General features: G+C 38.7%; 1 protein-coding gene across 2 annotated transcripts in view; it reads right to left on the bottom strand.

The window, feature by feature from the left end:
* Positions 1-22,834, bottom strand: part of LOC136856836 (scavenger receptor class B member 1) — a 230,508-nt gene that overhangs the window by 31,543 nt on the left and 176,131 nt on the right. For both annotated transcript variants that reach the window (XM_067135005.2, XM_068224987.1), the window contains exons 6-7: positions 18,217-18,454; positions 14,491-14,643 (exon numbers count right to left, since the gene is read on the bottom strand). In XM_067135005.2, coding sequence (XP_066991106.2) covers positions 14,491-14,643; positions 18,217-18,454 — 391 coding nt within the window. The remainder of the gene's footprint in view (positions 1-14,490; positions 14,644-18,216; positions 18,455-22,834) is intronic.

The raw sequence follows: 22,834 nt of genomic DNA, 5'->3' as shown, positions 1-22,834 counted from the left end.
CCAGATGGCCCCAGTACTTTTCCACGCAGAAACAACACAGTATTCTTTCTCCTGCTGAAAGTTATCACGGAAGAGGACATTAAACACTCTAAATAAATGTCCCAGTAGCATTCATCCCTTTTAAATCGGGAGATGAGCCCCTAATTCGAGTTTTATTAATTTTCTACCTCGTCGGTAATTAAGTTGGCCAGTCCGATTCCAAGATGGCTCCTATATTCCGTTTCGAAAAAGTTAGTTTCCCCTCATTCTGTGAGCCTTGAGGAGGGATGTCTTCTCTCGAGTGATGTCACAGGGAATCCCCATTCATAACCCCTCCCGGGTCTAAGTTGGCTTGGTTTCATCTGCGGGGCCCCCGCTACACAAAGGATAATACTGCGCAGTAAGTCGCAGACAAAGAAATCTCATAAAATAATTTTAAAATACACAATTTATCTATCTCAATGGTATGAATATTAATTAGTTTCGGTATGACCTCTATTAATGATATCAATATTAACCATTTTCAGCGTTCTTTCCCTTTAATAGCATTGCGTGCGTAATTACTGAGATCGATATCAACCCAAGGTCCTTGGATCATGCCCCTGTCGGGTTCAATTCAATGTGGTATAATCCAGGAGCCTGTAGCTCTGTTGTGTCTTTTACTTGTGGTAGGTAACGGGCTAGCTTCCGGTGTGGTCCATAGATGGTTTATATGTCGTATTTATTCAGTATCTTGCCGATCCTGTCTGTAGTGTTTCTAATGTATGGAAGTATCGCTGTTGTCGGGCGGGTCAGTTCTTTTTCCCCGTTGTTTTCTTCTACGGTGGCCTTTCCTTGGTTTTCTTCTGATTTTCTAAAGACTCGTCGGATGTTATTGAGCGAGTAGCCATTTCTCCTAAGGGTTCTCTTCTTCGAGGTGTTCTGCGTCTGATATCGCTATGGCCGTGTTAAACAGTGATGTTAGAGTCTGCTCTTGAGATGGGTGGTGATGAGAAGAAACGTGCAAGTATCTGTCTATGCATGTGGGTTTCCTGTTTACTGCGTGACTCATAGTTCCACTAATGTTGCGTTTTACTAGGACGTCCAGGAACTGTAGTTTTCCGTTTACCTCGATTTTGAACTGAATATTTACGTAAATAAAGTTGAGATGGTCGAGAAATAGCTGCAGGTTATTGCTCCCGTAAGGCCAGATCATGAACGTGTCATCCACATAACGGAGTAAATATTTCGGTTTCAGGGTAGATGTGGCTAAGGGTTTCTGTTCTAAGAGTTCCATATACATGTTTACTAGGTTAGTATTGTTTAAATGGCATATGAGGGAATAGCCGCAGTTACATTATAGGCCGGATGTGTGGCGCCATTTCGCTTGCCCAGGTTTAAAGATAGTTCCACGTGTCAAGGTCATCTTATGATGAAATGGAAAGCATTGGAATATTCCATGAGGTGTGATGACAAAAGTCACCAGATTTAAGTTGGCAACATTTTCAGGCAGCGAATCGCAGCAGAGCAGGTTTTGGAATGATGGGGGTAAATTAAAGATGGGTGCCGCATAAATGACTTCTAAAAATATTTAAATCCACCAGGGGATAAGGTGAAAACAAGATTAAACCATTTTGAGAACAATAATTAAAGACGGCGTATTTGCAACAATTTATTGGAATAAATAATCGCAGGCATATGTGACGGGATGTTACATCATTGTTAATGGGGTTCCCCGAGCTTCATATCCAGAATCCGGCGTGCATGGAGAGGACGCGAGCCGCTAAGAACAGACACTCTGCTACGGAAATTTGAACGTGTCGGACGTACGTGTATGTGGTTCACGAGAACCCTAATCTAGAGCATTTCCTATCAAATAACTAGCTGTCGAAGATACTACGGGTCCGATAGACTTTGCATTTAACTCAATAATGACCGAAATTTTTGTAAATTCAAGAAGGTGAGTTTTTACAACATTAACTGAAAATTAGGATCGGAGCGAGATCAAACAAGGACGCATCGCAGTGCCACGTGTAAACTCGCGGAAAGCAGAGACAAAGTGTATATTACAATTGTGAAGAAGTGTATGTGCTAGAATAATTTAACTTTATCTGTGTTTTTTATATGTATTTTAGTGTAGTAGGAAGTGATGAGCGTGTGATTTCATGAAAGCAACAAGAGTGAAGACCATGGGTGTGGAGAATGGTATGGGTTCAGGTTTTGAGGCCGTTAGCATGATGGCTTAAGTACATCATGGGGCCGACCTGAAACCATGAGGCCGTGGAGCTGAGTATGGAGCGTCGCCGAGTCGATAAGTACCCTGATTCATTATCTAGCATGTACATGATTAGCTGTTAACTGTAAATAAATTAATGCATGATTATTTGTTTATTTTCCTTTATAAGTACTGTAGCAAGGATAGTTAGGTTTTTTTTAGGTTTTATTTTATGCTGATGCCTAGGGGGGTGTACATATTGTGATATTAGCGTGTGTTAAAATATGGTCTTCGCGAGTGTGGAAATAATGTGTGTAAATAATGATTTTCCATTACGGGTGTGAAACATGGTTTTTTTTTTTCTTAGTGCGTGATCTTCTAGCAAATATTAGCGTGTGCGTGTGTGAATATTTAATGACGTAGGAGGCATCAGTAAGGATTAGTTAGAGGGAATAGATAGATTAACCTGGCATGTCGCATGAAAAGTTCGTCAAGAAAATTTTCACTGACCCAAGTTTCGAACCCGGACTTGCTGGCACATTACAGTGGGATTTTGGAAAATATATGTCATCAGTAAGTAATGTGCACCGTTAATCAATGAGAAAATTTTGTGCTGAAGGGAATAATTGTCATCCTAAAATGTTTCCGAGAAGTAGTTAGCTAGTGTTGAAATAGGGACCTCTAAGACACAAAATGCCGACCGCAAGAGTCGAACCAATGATTGTGTAGCGCCATATATATATGTAAATACCGGCATAATGATATACGTGCTCCTGATAATGGAGTGAGAAATGTAGAACAATACGTGAAATATGAAATGAATAAAATATATTGAGAGTATTATATAATTAGTAACTGTTCGCACAGGCGCATGCTATTGTGGAGGAACATATGGCTTCATTTAGAGTAGAGAGAGAGAGAATTTAAGTGGGTGCGAACATGTTAGAATGCCGTGTCAATGAAATGAGTCGGACGTGAGATAAGGCAGCAGACCAGGACGGCGCGTTGTGTATTAGAGAGGCTATGGCAGCTGTAGTAAGGTCTTATAAGTAACAAAATATCGCATTCATCCGTAAGAAAAATTCTGTTTGTGGAACTCAGGACAGCACAATTAGATTAAATAATGATAGCTAGACTTCGTGACAGATCATTGCGGCAAGTGTAATGATAGGTCACTGTAATGGTGCCATGTTGAGGGTCGGAGTTCGATGCCCGGCCGAGCCAGTGTATAATGATTTTCCCTGTGACTATTGATTGAAATTATGTTGTGTTTGTTTATGTTATATGTTCTTCAATATGTGGGCAATGCAAATTTTGATTTTGCAGTTGCAATATTTCTTGTGATGTTGAATTCAGTTCACGGTGGTTGTTTATACTTGCGGCAATGAGGTTCATCCCATTGTCTGTAGAATCAGTGTAGGTTAAGATGTATTTAACATTATAGTATAGGGTTTCTTGCTACAGGGTAGGCATAGGTTTTGTGTATGATAAAACAGCTAATTAAGCATATGTGAGATATTTATCATTTTAATGAATCGGTAAATTTAATTTAATTTATTTATGTCAGGGTTACTTTTCGATTTCGTGCGTGCGTTCCATATTATCAGCATTATATGAGGGGAGGATGGTACTGAGAAAGAATAAGTTAGATAGTTTCGGACTCAAATAATAATAGGGACTATTTTATATAAAATTTGTGATGAATAATTTTATGATATATAAAATTTTGGATTGAATTACCAAATCTAACAAACGTAATTGGATAAATTTATGATTTTCAAGGTAACAATTATACCGACATTGATAACTGCGAATTTGTAAATTATAATGAATTTAATGGATTTAATTAATTAAAGGATGAGTTGTGAATTACACGGCGGATGTTGCTTAATGAATTTACACAGCCTCATACATTTCATTTTGAAGAGTGTATTTAAATAAATAATTTGGTATCTAGTAAATGGTAACTACAAGGTTTATCATATGGTGAGGAAATAACTTAAAGGTATGGAGAGCAAATATGAATTTGTTATTCAAAGAATGAACGGAAGAAGTTTTGGTTGTATTAACATTTTAAAAAGGTACTTTGACAAATTAACAAAGGTCATGATGATAGATTATTATAATATTTTATTATTGAAAATTTTGAAATATGGTGGTACCAAAATATGAGTGAAATGGAATTGGATTAAAAATTTTGAAGTACTGAAGTAGAGTTGATGAATAAGATGAAAGGGAATTGTAATAAAGATGAAGTAATGTGTTTAGAAGGATTTGAAATCTATGAGTCATGAGGTTGATATTTTATAGTCGAGGGTGATAGAGGTTGTGAACAATATTTGGTCCGAAGAGTTTATTGTTTGTATAGAAGTATATTGCTTTGCCAAAGTTTAGCTTTTTCAATAAATTTTGCATTCGTAAATGTTCTCATTCGGATTTTATTTAATTATTTTATTTCTTCTCTTTATCCTTCCCGCTTGATTAATTTAAGGTTAGTTTATAATATCTGAAGATATCTCTGAGGGTAGTACCCAGTCAGCGACCCTGGGATGTCTCGAGCCGGCGCCACATTTCAAAGGCAGGAAGGGTAGAGGGTTGAGTTGTCGCCCGTGACGTGGGGCACGATTGTGTGTTTACCCATTAAGTGGAACCAAGTTGATCATGGTGATGATAGAAATTTTGGAAATTTTTTTGGAAAATCCTAAATTTCGGGTTTCACGATTTTTGTTAGATATTTTATGAGTGACATGTAAATGTAGATTATTTTGCGAAACTGAATGAGAACAGATCGTGAGTACCATTGTTATGGACATAGGCTCATGGCAGTCACTTAATAGAAATGCCCAAAAGAATAGAGGGATTGTGTTAAATCCAAACGAGGTTAAAAATGTCTGGTTTATTCTTCAAATAAATTCAGCCAGGGGCAATAGTTAAGAATAATTGTAGATTTTCGTGGAAGGATGAGATGACCTCGGTCTCAAGTTGTGGAAAATGGCAGTAACAAATGTTATGGTGTCAGTTTACGACGATATGGGCCATTGTTTCGGTCATATCCGCCGTAATGCTGAGGGCATGTGTTTGTATACTGGCATGTACTGTATGTGAAGTACTTAATAATCCGAAAGCCCAATAATAGTATCGCGATATTCGGTGGTTCGATGTTAAATTTCTTTGGGGCTGTGTTAATTAGTGGTTTGTGAATTTTTTTCGGGTTTTGCTTTCTTTGTATAGAACTTTGGCAAAATGTAGATGAAATAGGGACAGCTTCTAGATGGCAATGTTTGGCCAAATTTTTGATTGATATTATCCACGTAACGTAAAGTAAAGAAGCTGGAATTAAATTATATGATAATGATTATGGAAATTTGAACTTATTCTTTCTCATATCCACGGCACATGGTTAGAGGGAAGGCCCGTTTTCTCAGTGAGATAATATGGTAGATGTGGAGGTGGTGAAGGGTCTTATGACCGAACTCATGAATGAACTGAGGGAGGACATGAATGAACGATTTAGGGAAGTTAAGGAGAGTGCGAATGAACAATTTCAAGGTGTCAATGAACAATTTAGGGAAGTTAAGGAGAGTGCAAATGAACAATTTCAAGGTGTTAACCAACAATTTCAAGGTGTCAATGAACAATTTAAAGAAGTTAAGGAGAGTGCAAATGAACAATTTAAAGAAGTTAGGGACCAGATGGTCAGTATCAAGGATCAGCTATCGACAGAGATAACTATAGTTAAAGAGGGCTGCGATAGGAATGCTCAAAGATTAGAGAAGCAGATAGAAGAGGTCCGAATGGAAGCAGTTACCCGCAGTGACAAGTTGGAAGAAAAGATAGATCAGGTCGCTTTAACAGTATCGCAAGTAGATGCCAGGTTGTCGGAGAAACTGAGTCAAGTCGAAATAAACGTCGAGGGTCAACAGAAAGCCGTAAATTCGATCAAGGATAAGATGGTTGATATCGAGGAAGCTATTGTATTGACAGACGCCAAAGTTACCAAGTTACAAATAGAAACACATGAATCGTTTGTTAAGACTGCCGAGGGATTCAATGACCGGTTGTTGCAATTGAGAGATAATGTCCATGGAGAAGTTAAGAAGGTAGAAGACCAACTGAAAGAAGAGATGGCTGAAAATAGGAAGGAACTCTTGGAGGAAATAAATGGAGTGCAAGCGGATCTTCGAGCTGAAGGTTGTGAAGTAACGAAGCAAATTAGTGAATGGGCTCATAAATGCCATAAGACGGAAGTGAAGGTGGACATACATGAAGAATTAATGAAAGAAATGAAAGAGGAGATCGGACAAATCAAGGGACTTAAGGAAGATGTCGAGATATTGAAATTACAGGAGACTAAGGGAGAACTGCTCATGCGATCGATGATAAATAAACAAAATGTCTTAGAGCAAGCAGGAAGCCATTCTAGTAGTGTAGGATTGGGAAATGGAGTAGATCAGACCCGTTTACCTGAAACTACCAACCAACCATTTGAAGAACGAACTTCAACGCCACAGATTATGGGACCAATTCCATATTTTGAATTGATGAGATTATCAGAGGGAAAGCCAAGGAAATTCACTGGCGGACCCGAGATAACACCGAAAAGTTTCCTTAGAGAGATGACAGAATATATTCAGGACAATAGAATTCATCCGGATAGACAGTTGAGGATTGTAGAGCGATTTCTAGATGGACAACCATTGATCTGGTTTAAAGCATTCAAATATTGTTTTGACGATTACGAAGGTTTCAAGCGTGCCTTTTTACAAAAATACTGGGGTCAGGAGGTTCAACAAGGACTCAGACTTGAACTGTATTCACGAAAATACCAGAGCACAGTACCCACGAGATACGCAGACTTTTTCAGTGGGCAACTTTTGAAGCTTAGGGAATTAGACTGTCCGCCTCCAGAAGAAGAGTTAATCGCATCAATCGAAAGACAGTTACCTGTGGATGTGCAAAGGACATTGATAGCTGCGAACGTGAAAACAGCTGTAGAGGCCGAAGTATTGTTGAGGCAATTAGATCAAACATCGAACTTGTATCATCCTAGGAATCGGAATATTGAAGCAGTCCATACTATTGACTTGACCAAGGAAGAGAATTCATCAGAGAAGAAGACCCAGGGAACCAACACGTACAACAATAAGAACGATGATAATCAGAACAGAGAGTATCGAGGAGGATACCAGGGAAGAAATTGGAAAGCTCAATCCTTTGGAAGAGGACGAGTCAACGATAGAAGTTATGAGTCAAATTATAATCAGAATTATGGAGGAAACAGAAGACAAGGGTACCGATATAGATATGGAAGGTTTGGAGAGATGAGAAGACCATATCCACCATATAATAGACCAGGTGATGCAAGAGGTCGACCAAGAAGAGAAGAAAATGACAGAATGGATCTTCAAGAACGCAGGAATGAGTCTAGAAGATATGTTGAGGAGTTGGCCACGAAAGGAGTATCGTCAGACCAGTGGAAGAGTGCGATTCAACAAGGGAATCCGAATAGGAGATGTAGAGAAGAGATTGAGGAAAATCATGACATGACACAGAGAGAGGAAGCCAGGGGCTTAGATCCAAATGCTCCGGGTTTTTCCTTGGAAGGAACAGGAGTAAAGAAGAAAACGCATTGTTGGTAGTTGAAGACGATCTTGAAGGACACCCTGAAGAAGATGAAGGAGAAGAAGATGATGGAGAAGACGATGAGATGGAAGATGAAGAAGAAGAAGATGTTATGTTAACCTACGATACTACATACGAGATGCCCAGAGGAGAAATGGATGAAAACGAAAGTTCTGGCGGAGAATGTGCCTGTGAAGAATTAATTGAATTAAGAGGAATGATGGAGAAGGTGGTTACTAAGTTAACAATGAATAATACTCGTCTTAAGGAAGAAAATTTGAGTCTAAAATCTGGATTTGTTAAGTAAATAATGGAAAGACAATGATATATTTGGAAGATGTGTGGTTGGAAAAATCCCTTGTCAGTAATTTTTCCAAAAAGAAAGTGGGGGAAAGATGAGCCCAATTGGCTCATATCATTGTCTTTAAAAATATTAGAAATTAAAAAAATGGCATATGAGGGAATAGCCGCAGTTACATTATAGGCCGGATGTGTGGCGCCATTTCGCTTGCCCAGGTTTAAAGATAGTTCCACGTGTCAAGGTCATCTTATGATGAAATGGAAAGCATTGGAATATTCCATGAGGTGTGATGACAAAAGTCACCAGATTTAAGTTGGCAACATTTTCAGGCAGCGAATCGCAGCAGAGCAGGTTTTGGAATGATGGGGGTAAATTAAAGATGGGTGCCGCATAAATGACTTCTAAAAATATTTAAATCCACCAGGGGATAAGGTGAAAACAAGATTAAACCATTTTGAGAACAATAATTAAAGACGGCGTATTTGCAACAATTTATTGGAATAAATAATCGCAGGCATATGTGACGGGATGTTACATCATTGTTAATGGGGTTCCCCGAGCTTCATATCCAGAATCCGGCGTGCATGGAGAGGACGCGAGCCGCTAAGAACAGACACTCTGCTACGGAAATTTGAACGTGTCGGACGTACGTGTATGTGGTTCACGAGAACCCTAATCTAGAGCATTTCCTATCAAATAACTAGCTGTCGAAGATACTACGGGTCCGATAGACTTTGCATTTAACTCAATAATGACCGAAATTTTTGTAAATTCAAGAAGGTGAGTTTTTACAACATTAACTGAAAATTAGGATCGGAGCGAGATCAAACAAGGACGCATCGCAGTGCCACGTGTAAACTCGCGGAAAGCAGAGACAAAGTGTATATTACAATTGTGAAGAAGTGTATGTGCTAGAATAATTTAACTTTATCTGTGTTTTTTATATGTATTTTAGTGTAGTAGGAAGTGATGAGCGTGTGATTTCATGAAAGCAACAAGAGTGAAGACCATGGGTGTGGAGAATGGTATGGGTTCAGGTTTTGAGGCCGTTAGCATGATGGCTTAAGTACATCATGGGGCCGACCTGAAACCATGAGGCCGTGGAGCTGAGTATGGAGCGTCGCCGAGTCGATAAGTACCCTGATTCATTATCTAGCATGTGCATGATTAGCTGTTAACTGTAAATAAATTAATGCATGATTATTTGTTTATTTTCCTTTATAAGTACTGTAGCAAGGATAGTTAGGTTTTTTTTTTAGGTTTTATTTTATGCTGATGCCTAGGGGGGTGTACATATTGTGATATTAGCGTGTGTTAAAATATGGTCTTCGCGAGTGTGGAAATAATGTGTGTAAATAATGATTTTCCATTACGGGTGTGAAACATGGTTTTTTTTTCTTAGTGCGTGATCTTCTAGCAAATATTAGCGTGTGCGTGTGTGAATATTTAATGACGTAGGAGGCATCAGTAAGGATTAGTTAGAGGGAATAGATAGATTAACCTGGCATGTCGCATGAAAAGTTCGTCAAGAAAATTTTCACTGACCCAAGTTTCGAACCCGGACTTGCTGGCACATTACAGTGGGATTTTGGAAAATATATGTCATCAGTAAGTAATGTGCACCGTTAATCAATGAGAAAATTTTGTGCTGAAGGGAATAATTGTCATCCTAAAATGTTTCCGAGAAGTAGTTAGCTAGTGTTGAAATAGGGACCTCTAAGACACAAAATGCCGACCGCAAGAGTCGAACCAATGATTGTGTAGCGCCATATATATATGTAAATACCGGCATAATGATATACGTGCTCCTGATAATGGAGTGAGAAATGTAGAACAATACGTGAAATATGAAATGAATAAAATATATTGAGAGTATTATATAATTAGTAACTGTTCGCACAGGCGCATGCTATTGTGGAGGAACATATGGCTTCATTTAGAGTAGAGAGAGAGAGAATTTAAGTGGGTGCGAACATGTTAGAATGCCGTGTCAATGAAATGAGTCGGACGTGAGATAAGGCAGCAGACCAGGACGGCGCGTTGTGTATTAGAGAGGCTATGGCAGCTGTAGTAAGGTCTTATAAGTAACAAAATATCGCATTCATCCGTAAGAAAAATTCTGTTTGTGGAACTCAGGACAGCACAATTAGATTAAATAATGATAGCTAGACTTCGTGACAGATCATTGCGGCAAGTGTAATGATAGGTCACTGTAATGGTGCCATGTTGAGGGTCGGAGTTCGATGCCCGGCCGAGCCAGTGTATAATGATTTTCCCTGTGACTATTGATTGAAATTATGTTGTGTTTGTTTATGTTATATGTTCTTCAATATGTGGGCAATGCAAATTTTGATTTTGCAGTTGCAATATTTCTTGTGATGTTGAATTCAGTTCACGGTGGTTGTTTATACTTGCGGCAATGAGGTTCATCCCATTGTCTGTAGAATCAGTGTAGGTTAAGATGTATTTAACATTATAGTATAGGGTTTCTTGCTACAGGGTAGGCATAGGTTTTGTGTATGATAAAACAGCTAATTAAGCATATGTGAGATATTTATCATTTTAATGAATCGGTAAATTTAATTTAATTTATTTATGTCAGGGTTACTTTTCGATTTCGTGCGTGCGTTCCATATTATCAGCATTATATGAGGGGAGGATGGTACTGAGAAAGAATAAGTTAGATAGTTTCGGACTCAAATAATAATAGGGACTATTTTATATAAAATTTGTGATGAATAATTTTATGATATATAAAATTTTGGATTGAATTACCAAATCTAACAAACGTAATTGGATAAATTTATGATTTTCAAGGTAACAATTATACCGACATTGATAACTGCGAATTTGTAAATTATAATGAATTTAATGGATTTAATTAATTAAAGGATGAGTTGTGAATTACACGGCGGATGTTGCTTAATGAATTTACACAGCCTCATACATTTCATTTTGAAGAGTGTATTTAAATAAATAATTTGGTATCTAGTAAATGGTAACTACAAGGTTTATCATATGGTGAGGAAATAACTTAAAGGTATGGAGAGCAAATATGAATTTGTTATTCAAAGAATGAACGGAAGAAGTTTTGGTTGTATTAACATTTTAAAAAGGTACTTTGACAAATTAACAAAGGTCATGATGATAGATTATTATAATATTTTATTATTGAAAATTTTGAAATATGGTGGTACCAAAATATGAGTGGAATGGAATTGGATTAAAAATTTTAAAGTACTGAAGTAGAGTTGATGAATAAGATGAAAGGGAATTGTAATAAAGATGAAGTAATGTGTTTAGAAGGATTTGAAATCTATGAGTCATGAGGTTGATATTTTATAGTCGAGGGTGATAGAGGTTGTGAACAATATTTGGTCCGAAGAGTTTATTGTTTGTATAGAAGTATATTGCTTTGCCAAAGTTTAGCTTTTTCAATAAATTTTGCATTCGTAAATGTTCTCATTCGGATTTTATTTAATTATTTTATTTCTTCTCTTTATCCTTCCCGCTTGATTAATTTAAGGTTAGTTTATAATATCTGAAGATATCTCTGAGGGTAGTACCCAGTCAGCGACCCTGGGATGTCTCGAGCCGGCGCCACATTTCAAAGGCAGGAAGGGTAGAGGGTTGAGTATATAGGTTTCCAAGCATATATTAGTATACGTGACCGAAACTTGTCCCACTAAGTGAAATTGATTACCATTAATCAAATATAAATGATACAGGATAATTTCCAACTTTCTGGCATGAATTGAAAGTGATAATAGTTTGTTTTATGTACAGTATTAACATATTTGGAACGTATATAAAGTATTTGTGCACTTAAGATAATAAAATATGAAGACTCAAATAGGTCCACTGCTGTTCATTCTGTTTGTTAATGATATTGGTTCTGTACTGAATAATTCTAACTTTCAGTTATATGCCGATGACATGAAAATCTACAGGCAGATTACTTAAAACAAGGGTAACGAAAAATTACAACAAGACCTCACAGCAGTGGTTGAATCGGGAAAACACAATTCCTTTCAATTCAATGTTAAGATAACCAATAATCCATTCTTATGAAATGAACAGTATCAGCCTAAAACGAGTTGACGAAAAGGAGGATTTAAGAGTAATATTCGATAGTAAACTTCAGTTCAAGATACACATATTTAACGCCGTAAATAGGGCCTATAGGAACCTAGAATTTCTAATGATAAACACAACCAAATTAAAAAATATCAAACCCATTGTACAGGTATACAATTCACTAGTTAGAGCAGTAATAGAACATGCATCTATAATCTGGAATCCATCATGTAATAAGATATCTGTATTTATGCGTCTCTAAAACTAGTGCAAAATATGTGGCGTATAGTGACATATGAGCAATTTTTGGGATAGAAAAGTTGCATACTAGACTAACATTAACGAGTGTAAAATACCCACATAGAATTATCAAATTCTTCACCAAATAAACCTGTATGCAACGTTTGGAAGTAATAGAAATAATTTAAATTTCTTTATTAAAAGGTCAAACACAATTCACCATATGAATTCAGCATTAAACAGAATATGTCAGTCAATTAATAAATTGCAGAACGTGGATATATTTCACGAGGAGAGTGTCTTCTTAAGATCAGTCAGAAGTGAACTCACACAGAGGGAAAACATGAATTAAATAGAGTATCATATTTGTGTAACATGAATAGTTTAGTCCTTAGATTAATTTAGATGAGCAATGTATATTTTAGAAGAAATGAAAATAATAAATTGAAACACAAACTTACCACTGTCCATAGTTCATAAGTATAGTATTAGGTTCATATGATAACTTTTATTGTAAGTTATGTATAACATTAGAAGTAAGAAATGGAAATGTTCTGTGAGTAGGCAGAAATGCCTGTTGAACAATAAATAAAACTGCCTACACACTTAATAAACGATTTTGTAAAAATCTCCGAAAACTAATAACTCCTTTCCTTTTGCTGACACTGGCCAAATTTTTCATTTTTATATCTGGGTGAACACACATTTATTATAGTCATAATTATGAAAATCAAGGCTCGATATTTTCAAAGTTATTAAAGATTTTTGGTTGGTTGTAGGAAGTTTTGGAATTGCACACTGGAATGAGAGAGTTTTGAAAATGACGTTATCGTTGAGATTAGAGTAATATCATGATTATGTACATCCTGGTAAGCAGAAATCATAAACATGAAATACTGTTATCATCACCATAAAACTGTAAAATATTACAGTAGCTTCATTTGAGTCTGAATTGCCCTCCATAGAATGATAAATCATTAATATCCCTCCACTCGGACCCAAATTTATCATGGTCTGTTTTTTAATAGCTGGCATAAATGTCTGCATGAAATTTTCGTATATTTCACACAGTCAAATTACCGCAAAAATAAACGCATTGTTTCTTATTACATCCTAGAATATTAGGGAGGGAAAAGAAATAAATTAAAAGTAATCAATACGGGTATTATTTTGTATTATTTATGTCAACTATTCAATTTACACGAATTTTTAAAGCCTTAGGACTCGTACCCTCAGAATGATAAATTATCTGTACCCTTACTTCTAATATTGATCTTTGGTTTGCCTCCATTTTAACGGATCATTCAGTTTCTTTCGTCCTCTAACAAAAGGTGATAGCAATACAGCTTATACAATGTTAGTAAATGTTGAAAACAAGAACTTAAATTGACCTTGTAGGAAAAATTAAAAACAGGATGGAGAGGGTTTTGGAACCAAGGAAAATAGCAGTAATCTTGCTTATGGATAGAAGAAGTTCTAAAAATAATTCAAGTAGGGAAAGAAATAGATTTGGAGCAGAATACATGGTGGAAGGAGAGAGTTCTGAAAAATTACATCATCTTTAAAGCTGAGTCACGCATAGAAAGAGCACGTTTAGCCATGAAAAGGGTTACAGATTCCTTAGAAAAGTTTGTTGAGGGATAGAAATCGCCATTACTTCATTTTTACAGTGGAAAGAAGCAGATTTGAAATTGTAGTCTTGATATTGTGTGATGCTAGTTATTTGTTTATCTTACACTGTGACTCTTGGCTTCTTTATAACAGCTATCGATAATACGAATAAGATGTATCGCCACTGCATTTTCTTTCTTCGTGTGAACGATCTGTATATTAACCTGAATCACAATGTTGCCTACTGCTGTACATTTAACTTAAATTATTGGGTGGAGAATTTTCATGCATGGTCACAAAACTGGAAATGCGTTTTCTAGAATTTTCCCATCAATCTGGCCAGAAACAAATCATATCTAATAGAGTGTGTTCACAATAGTTGGCTCACACCACGCTCTTTCATTAAATATTTTCTCTCCTCTGTCTTGACAAACAACGAACACGTGTATTAACCATAAGGTCTTACCATAATAACAAGGAGACAAGTCGGAAAGCCCGGAAGGTAGCGGCTCACTGTATTCGCCAGCGAAGCAGTCGCCTTCAGGGTCCTCATAGCGGTCATAGATGTCATCCGGCAGCTCAAAGCGAAATGCATCCATGCCCTCCTTGACAACATCACCTGAAAGAACATAATGCTGTTTACTTCCTAATGTGTGGATTATTATATTTGTATCATTACTCAACGTGCAATTCACAAATCATTGTATGAAGTGACATTACTTATAAATTTAGAAAGATACTACTTAAGTTTATCTGTAATTAAACTTTTCCCATTGACTGTGATTCTGAAACAAATCCCTGACATCAATTCTACGAACTTTGTGTTGTTATTTATTCATGATATTCGGATTATCAACTTCACAAATAAATGTAACTAACAAGGAAACCCTTCCATCCGTAAGTCTCCGATCTGATTGAGAGTTGGTGGAATGACTTCAGTAGGAATGCTTTATTCAGCCATATAAAAATTAGATGCCCAGCCATGTATTTAGAACCTGTTGTGGGGTGTCATACAGTAATTACCGAGCTCGATAGCTGCAGTCGCTTAAGTGCGGCCAGTATCCAGTATTCGGGAGATAGTAGGTTCGAACCCCACTGTCGGCAGCCCTAAAAATGGTTTTCCGTGGTTTCCCATTTTCACACCAGGCAAATGCTGGGGCTGTACCTTAATTAAGGCCACGGCCGCTTCCTTCCCACTCCTAGCCCTTTCCTGCCTCATCGTCGCCGTAAGACCTATCTGTGTCGGTGCGACGTAAAACAACTAGCAAAAAAAAATTTTAAAATCATACAGTAAGTTGCTCATTTAAGCGCCGCATAGACAGGCGTAAGTGGCGGGAAGTAGGTAGAGGAGGGGCGGCCGGCCAGTCGATGTGTCACGCTCTCACTCTTTCTCTCTCGCACACGCATTACTTCCCCGCGAAAACAGGAAGTATTCTTCAATATCTTAAACAAAGCGGTTTTGAAAAAGTCACCGAATGCAAAACCTTAAACTTGAAACAAAGCCTTTACAATGGCGGTTCATTTCATGTACCTAGAACGAATATTCAGCCCTACTTCTGACAAAAGTACATGAAATATCACCCCCTTTCGGATCCGGTAAGAGCGAAGTGAAATGCCTGCTATGGAATGTAGAAGGTCTGAAATCTCTGATGAAAACTCCTGAGATATATCTAATGGATTAAAACCTAATAATTCTGACTGAGACATTTCTTCCTGAACCTATCGGCTATGGATATCAGTGGCTACTATGCAGTTCGTACGTTAGTTGAAGGAGGACAGGACAGGCATGCAATGGCAATTAGATGCAACAAATTTTCTGCAATGGGCAAAGATATGATATATTTCAATTACGAATTCACTATAATAGAACAGGACCTGAAAGTTTTACACGCTTCACAGAATGGCGCCTTGCTCAACATATTGGAGAATATTTACATGCCCATTTTACGATTTGAATGAGTTCAATGACACTACTAATAGCATACTAAACAAAATCATCCCGTTAATTTCAGATATTTCAAGAAGAGTAAGATCGATACTTCGCAAGTCAACCCCATTCATGATGCAACCCGACTGACACCTTCCCCTATCCTCTCCCATTCCAATAATGGCAATTCAAAAGCTGACTACAGTAGTACTCAAACCGTCACATATTCATAACCGTTGGCGACTAGTCCAGCGACGCCAACTTCTGACTGAGTTCCCAATCTGCATTGTTAAAGTAAAATTCTCCGACATCTGCATTTATTCTAACTCTCAGATATTTTACATCTTTCAGACGTTCATCTGCTTTCAAAACTCACCCGTTTGAACAATTTGATCCATACTGTCATAACACTACAAGATAGAAAAGTATCCAGCTCCTTTTTCCAATACCATACATCATCCAAGTCAAGAACCTGTTTGTCAAGTCAACAACACGTTGACCACATCATAATAAATATCTAGACTTCTCAACATCTCAGTTTTGAGATTTTCACTTCTATTTCAAGGATTCAATCAACTAAAGACTATGTTTTTTAAACGTAATATGCCCTTCAAATCCAGTGAACCACAGTGTTTTAAAAACAGGGCTTTCTCTTCATCAAGACGCACTAATTTTCAAGGATTTCCCAAGATGTGCATTGTTTTAATATGTTTTAGCCCCATTCCATTGAACAACACACATTCTTTCAAACCACATGAAAATGCATACCTCCATTTATGTTAATTAATCTAAAATACAACAGAAGATTCATGCACTATCACCAAATTTATGTGCACTGTTTTAACATTCCATTCTTTTTCTAAGATACATTAGTTTTAAGAATTCCTATGAAGGATACATTATTTTAATGTGCATTGATTTTATTCCACTTTGTTTTCAGCAGACATTAATCACAAGGATCCTCGTGAATCATATGTTTTAATGTATATTATAGGAATGGCTTTTAGTTTATAAGAAAATGATTTATCTTTATCATTGCTTGTCAGCTGATGATGGCTTTAAACAAGCCTAAACTTGTACTGACCAATTCTAACTCATCACGAGTAAAACATGATACTGTATAGGCTATTGGGCTTATGCCGTGTCAAGAAAATAAGGTGAAATTCTTTACGTTTCGCTGAGTACTTTGCTATGGGGCATCAGAAGAAAATCTCGACTGTCCACGAGGAAGGCTTCTTAAACAATGAACTTTTGAAATTTAGATGTTATAATAGAAGTAGAAATGGTACGTTCATTCGTCACCAGATGGCTCCCCAGACGCGGCACAGCGCTAGCATTCGAAGCGCTTCGAACTATGCTTTTTAAATGTAATATGCTCTTCAAATCCAGCGAATCACAGTGTTTTAAAAACAGGGCATTCTCTTCATCAAGAAGGACTAATTTTCAAGGATTTTCCAAGATGTGCATTGTTTTAATATGTGATAGACCCATTCCATTGAACAACACACATTCTTTCAAACCACTTCGAACGCGAGTGAACGTACCATTTCTACTTCTGTTATAACGTCTAAATTTCTAACATTTATTGTTTAAGAAGCCTTTCTCGTGGACAGTCGACATTTTCTTCTGATGACGCAGAGCACAGTTCTCTGCGGAACGTAAAGAATTTCACTTTATTTTCTTGACACGGCATAAGCCAAAAAGCCTATACAGTACCATGTCTATAAGTACGGGCCGTGAAAGCATCAATGACAACGAGTAAAACATGTATTTATTAGGTTGAAGTCGGACTGAGTGGCTCAGGAGGCGCAGGCCCTCTGACCCCGGCTTGGCAGGTTCGATCCTGGCTCATTCCGGTGATAATTGAAGGTGCTCAAATACATCAGCCTCGTGTCGGTAGATTTACTGGCACGTAAAAGTATTCCTGGGGGACTAAATTCCGGCACCGCGGCGTCTCCAAAAGCGGTAAAAGTAGTTAGTGGAACGTAAAACCAATAACATTTTTATTATTATTAGGTTAATCTTAATTAACGAACTATTTTGTAACTGATAACTATCAATAAGGGTCAAAATGAAATTTGTAACGATTAACAATAATGCCTCTTCAGCCAAGTGCAGTTGTATTTTGAATATGTAATAACGAGTCCATTTCATCGGTAATGTGAAAATCTCGTGGTGGCTTGCATGTGTAGGAAGTGCATAGGTACCGCTTAGCAAATAATAATTTAAATAAATGTTTTGAGACCGGAAAGTTCAATGACTTACCCACGTAGTAGATTGGAGTGATGCGGCAGATGGTCTTGCGAAAGTAGAGCAGCGAGTCGTTGCGTGTCAGAAACTGAGGATAACTGACACCCTCAGTGGCTCCTTGAACGGCGTCACAGCGCTCATCTGACCAGTAACCGAAACGAGGGCTGCCGTGGAAGCGATCCATGTTGAAGAAGCGACGTCCATTCTGAGGGCCTATGTATACGGTCACCTCATCCCGAAAATCGCTATATATCTGTTGAAACAAATGAAGAAAATCGGTATTCTAAGTTATTTCACACAAGTCACTCATCTTCAACAACTAGAAGTATTTTCCTTGTGTAGTTCTATGTTATCTACCAAGTCACAGGTTATAAACACCAAGGAGAAAGAACCGATTAATGGGAAAGAAAAAATCCAACTTACAACTTACCAATCCAACTTCAAAATGCCGGTGCACAGACCACTATACCAAAAGTCACCAGATGTAATTTTAGAGGAGAGATAATTGTTTTGTCATGAATAATTTGTATATATACATAGTGCTACTGTTATGTTTAATCCTTCAAGTACGTTGTGAACCTGACCAGAACCGCAGTGTTGTCTGTTCAAACCGAAAGAAACGGAAAGTTTTCCAGAGAAGATTTGTTCTTAAAACGAGCTTTCACTCCAAATAGAAACTTCGCAATAACAAATTTTAAATATTGGAAAGAAAGAATTATATAATAAAAATCTTCCGGGCTCTTACGCCGTGGTCCACTCCTCTCGCTTCTTCCAGACATTTCGACTACTGCTGCGGTAGTCATCTTCTGTGGCGTCGTGTAGATACGCTCTCCTGTATCCCGCCAGTTGCCAGCAGTAGTCGAAACGTCTGGAAGAAGCGAGAAGAGTGGACCACGGCATAATAGCCCGGAAGATATTTACGTATTATATTGACACCGGCCATGAAAGCCTTCGTACTTTAAAGAACGAATTGTCTAGAACCCTAATTTCTTTTTTAAGCTGCTCCGAAAACAGCATTTAATTCAATTCTTCGGAAACAGAAAATGAGTATTATTAACTAATAACTATTGGTATAGTTTCCTACACACAGACACAGATCTCAAATAAGCATCAGTACATTTCAGGTCCAAAGTGTTAACTTTATAGGCTGTGGTTAAGATCAATCCGGTGTATGGTTCTTCAAAGAGTTGGAACATTTGTAACTTTTGTTATTAACAATAATAAAAATATCTGAACAAATAAAACTCAAAAAATTATATAATAGAAATATATTAAATTAATAAAAATAATTAATGGAAATGTCCGTAGTATGGGCTCCAGAGTTCACCAGAATGGAACCTTCGAATTTATATAGAGCATGATAAATCTTTCTGTGTACATTAAGCTGCGTACTGGTACATCTGCTTCAGGCCTTACCTAACCTTCTGAAAACGACTAAATAGGTAGGAACTACTAGGTTCATTAATAACTCCACTGGTTCGAAAATAACTAACTCTATTATACACTGACTGATAGAGCAAATGCAACACCAAGAAGGAGTGGTCAGAACTTTATGCCAATTGCAGGGTAGACTGACGTCACTGAGGTATGCTCATGATGTGAAATGCGCCGCTGTGCTGCGCACGTAGCGAACGATAAATGGGACACGGCGTTGGCGAATGGCCCACTTCGTACCGTGATTTCTCAGCCGACAGTCATTGTAGAACGTGTTGTCGTGTGCCACAGGACACGTGTATAGCTAAGAATGCCAGGCCGCCGTCAACGGAGGCATTTCCAGCAGACAGACGACTTTACGAGGGGTATGGTGATCGGGCTGAGAAGGGCAGGTTGGTCGCTTCGTCAAATCGCAGCCGATACCCATAGGGATGTGTCCACGGTGCAGCGCCTGTGGCGAAGATGGTTGGCGCAGGGACATGTGGCACGTGCGAGGGGTCTAGGCGCAGCCCGAGTGACGTCAGCACGCGAGGATCGGCGCATCCGCCGCCAAGCGGTGGCAGCCCCGCACGCCACGTCAACCGCCATTCTTCAGCATGTGCAAGACACCCTGGCTGTTCCAATATCGACCAGAACAATTTCCCGTCGATTGGTTGAAGGAGGCCTGCACTCCCGGCGTCCGCTCAGAAGACTACAATTGACTCCACAGCATAGACGTGCACGCCTGGCATGGTGCCGGGCTAGAGCGACATGGATGAGGGAATGGCGGAACGTCGTGTTCTCCGATGAGTCACGCTTCTGTTCTGTCAGTGATAGTCACCGCAGACGAGTGTGGCGTCGGCGTGGAGAAAGGTCAAATCCGACAGTAACTGTGGAGCGCCCTATCGCTAGACAACGCGGCATCATGGTTTGGGGCGCTATTGCGTATGATTCCACGTCACCTCTAGTGCGTATTCAAGGCACGTTAAATGCCCACCGCTACGTGCAGCATGTGCTGCGGCCGGTGGCACTCCCGTACCTTCAGGGGCTGCCCAATGCTCTGTTTCAGCAGGATAATGCCCGCCCACACACTGCTCGCATCTCCCAATAGGCTCTACGAGGTGTACAGATGCTTTCGTGGCCAGCGTACTCTCCGGATCTCTCACCAATCGAACACGTGTGGGATCTCATTGGACGCCGTTTGCAAACTCTGCCCCAGCCTCGTACGGACGACCAACTGTGGCAAATGGTTGACAGAGAATGGAGAACCATCCCTCAGGACACCATCCGCACTCTTATTGACTCTGTACTTCGACGTGTTTCTGCGTGCATCGCCGCTCGCGGTGGTCCTACATCCTACTGAGTCGATGCCGTGCGCATTGTGTAACCTGCATATCGGTTTGAAATAAACATCAATTATTCTTCCGTGCAGTCTCTGTTTTTTCCCCAACTTTCATCCCTTTCGAACTACTCCTCCTTGGTGTTGCATTGTCACTGTCAGTCAGTGTAAATAACATCCATGCATGAGCATCGCATTACACACAAAAATGTACATAAAATATACTCACAAACTACTGCTGGAAGACTCTATATTTACAACAACAACAACAACAACAAACAGTGGGAAGACGAAAGCGAGGACCAAGACGCCATTTGCAGTTGGTCCGTTGAACAATGCACATATATGTAGATAAGTACCCTTCACTGTCTCTGTCTATCAACACGACTGGTAGATTTTCATAATTGGCATTTATTATCTCACACAGATACTGTACCCTTATACTGTAATACTGTGTTCACTGACTCTAAACCTTGGTTTAAAGATACATTCACTTGAACAACACACGCTTATCGCTCTAAAACGTAAATCCAGGAAAGTCTGAGATATACCACCTCCCATATAATACAATACCTAGTGCCTAAGCACTCCACAGTTTGTAGGTCAACCACGTTCCACAAACACAATAACAGCCACTTTCCACAAATGTTTTAAGTCCAGTCCCGTATATTGTGTTTAGAAGTTCATTCCCGTGCAATGTTGTGAAGTTTCACTCCCGTATCGTGTGTGTCTTCTCGCCGTTTGATCAGCTCTCACATGATACGTCGAGATTTATCCTCGCCAGCCTATCATGAGTAGGTCCTCTTGTCAAGACCACGCCCTGAAGCTCCCCGTATCACAAGGCAATCACAAGATCAACGGACTCTGGGGTGTTTCACATGAGTCATCGGAACTTTACGACTACAACAACAGGTCCACCCCGTCAGACTCTGGGCTATACCCATGATTCATCGCTATTTTCCAAGTTAGCAATGTTTTCCCAACCGTTGTACAAAAATATTACTCATACTACCTATGGAGAACTTCCAGCTTACAATCTTAAGAACAAACGTACAAATGAAATAATATAATAATAATAATAATAATAATAATAATAATAATAATAATAATAATAATAATATTGATAATAATATCTCTCACTTCTAAATACAGTGCGAGGGTGTGATAAATGTAATATCACACAGTTTCATCACCCCGTGATTAAAACGTTCTATTGGAGGCCTTGGATTGTCAAAGTGATGGGTGCCAGTCAGATGGCCTGCAGTTTTTGGAGTAGCATCTGACCAACGTGACGATATCCTCAGCCGTATTACTTGGCTTTTGTGATTTGATCAGCTACCTGTTGTATTTGACAGCTCCTCAGTCTCACGAGATTCAGTGAACACCCTATTCAAGCCCACAGGTTAAAGGCATTGGCCGGAATTCGAACCGCGACCTCCACCTAGACCAGGCGGCTGTTCTCTTTTTATTACCTCGCACCGACACAGATAGGTCTTATGACGATGGCAGAGTAGGAAGGAGCTAGGAGTGGGAAAGAAGCGACTGTGGCCTTAATCAAGCTTCATCCCGAGCATTTTCCTGTTATGAAAATGGGAAACCACGGAAAACCATCTTCACGACTGCCGACAGTGGGGTTCGAACCCATTATCTCTAGAATGCAAACTGACAGCCACGCGACCCAAATAACGTAGCCACTTGCTCGGGGGTGGCATTTTTATCATCCTTCTTTGCAAATAACGAACTAAAAGTGAATAACTTGGCTTTAGAGGATAACTTCTTTAAAACCGTCGTAGTCTTGGACAAATTAATTGAAAATTTGACCACATCGGGACTCGAACCCAAATCTCTCGCTTTAGCACTAGTATGAATAAGTAAAGTCTG

The sequence above is a fragment of the Anabrus simplex genome, chromosome 1 (assembly GCF_040414725.1).
Source record: "Anabrus simplex isolate iqAnaSimp1 chromosome 1, ASM4041472v1, whole genome shotgun sequence".
NCBI classification, from domain to species: Eukaryota; Metazoa; Arthropoda; class Insecta; order Orthoptera; family Tettigoniidae; genus Anabrus; species Anabrus simplex.
Note: the sequence above shows the minus strand (reverse complement) of the source record. Positions and strands in the feature narration are given on the sequence as shown.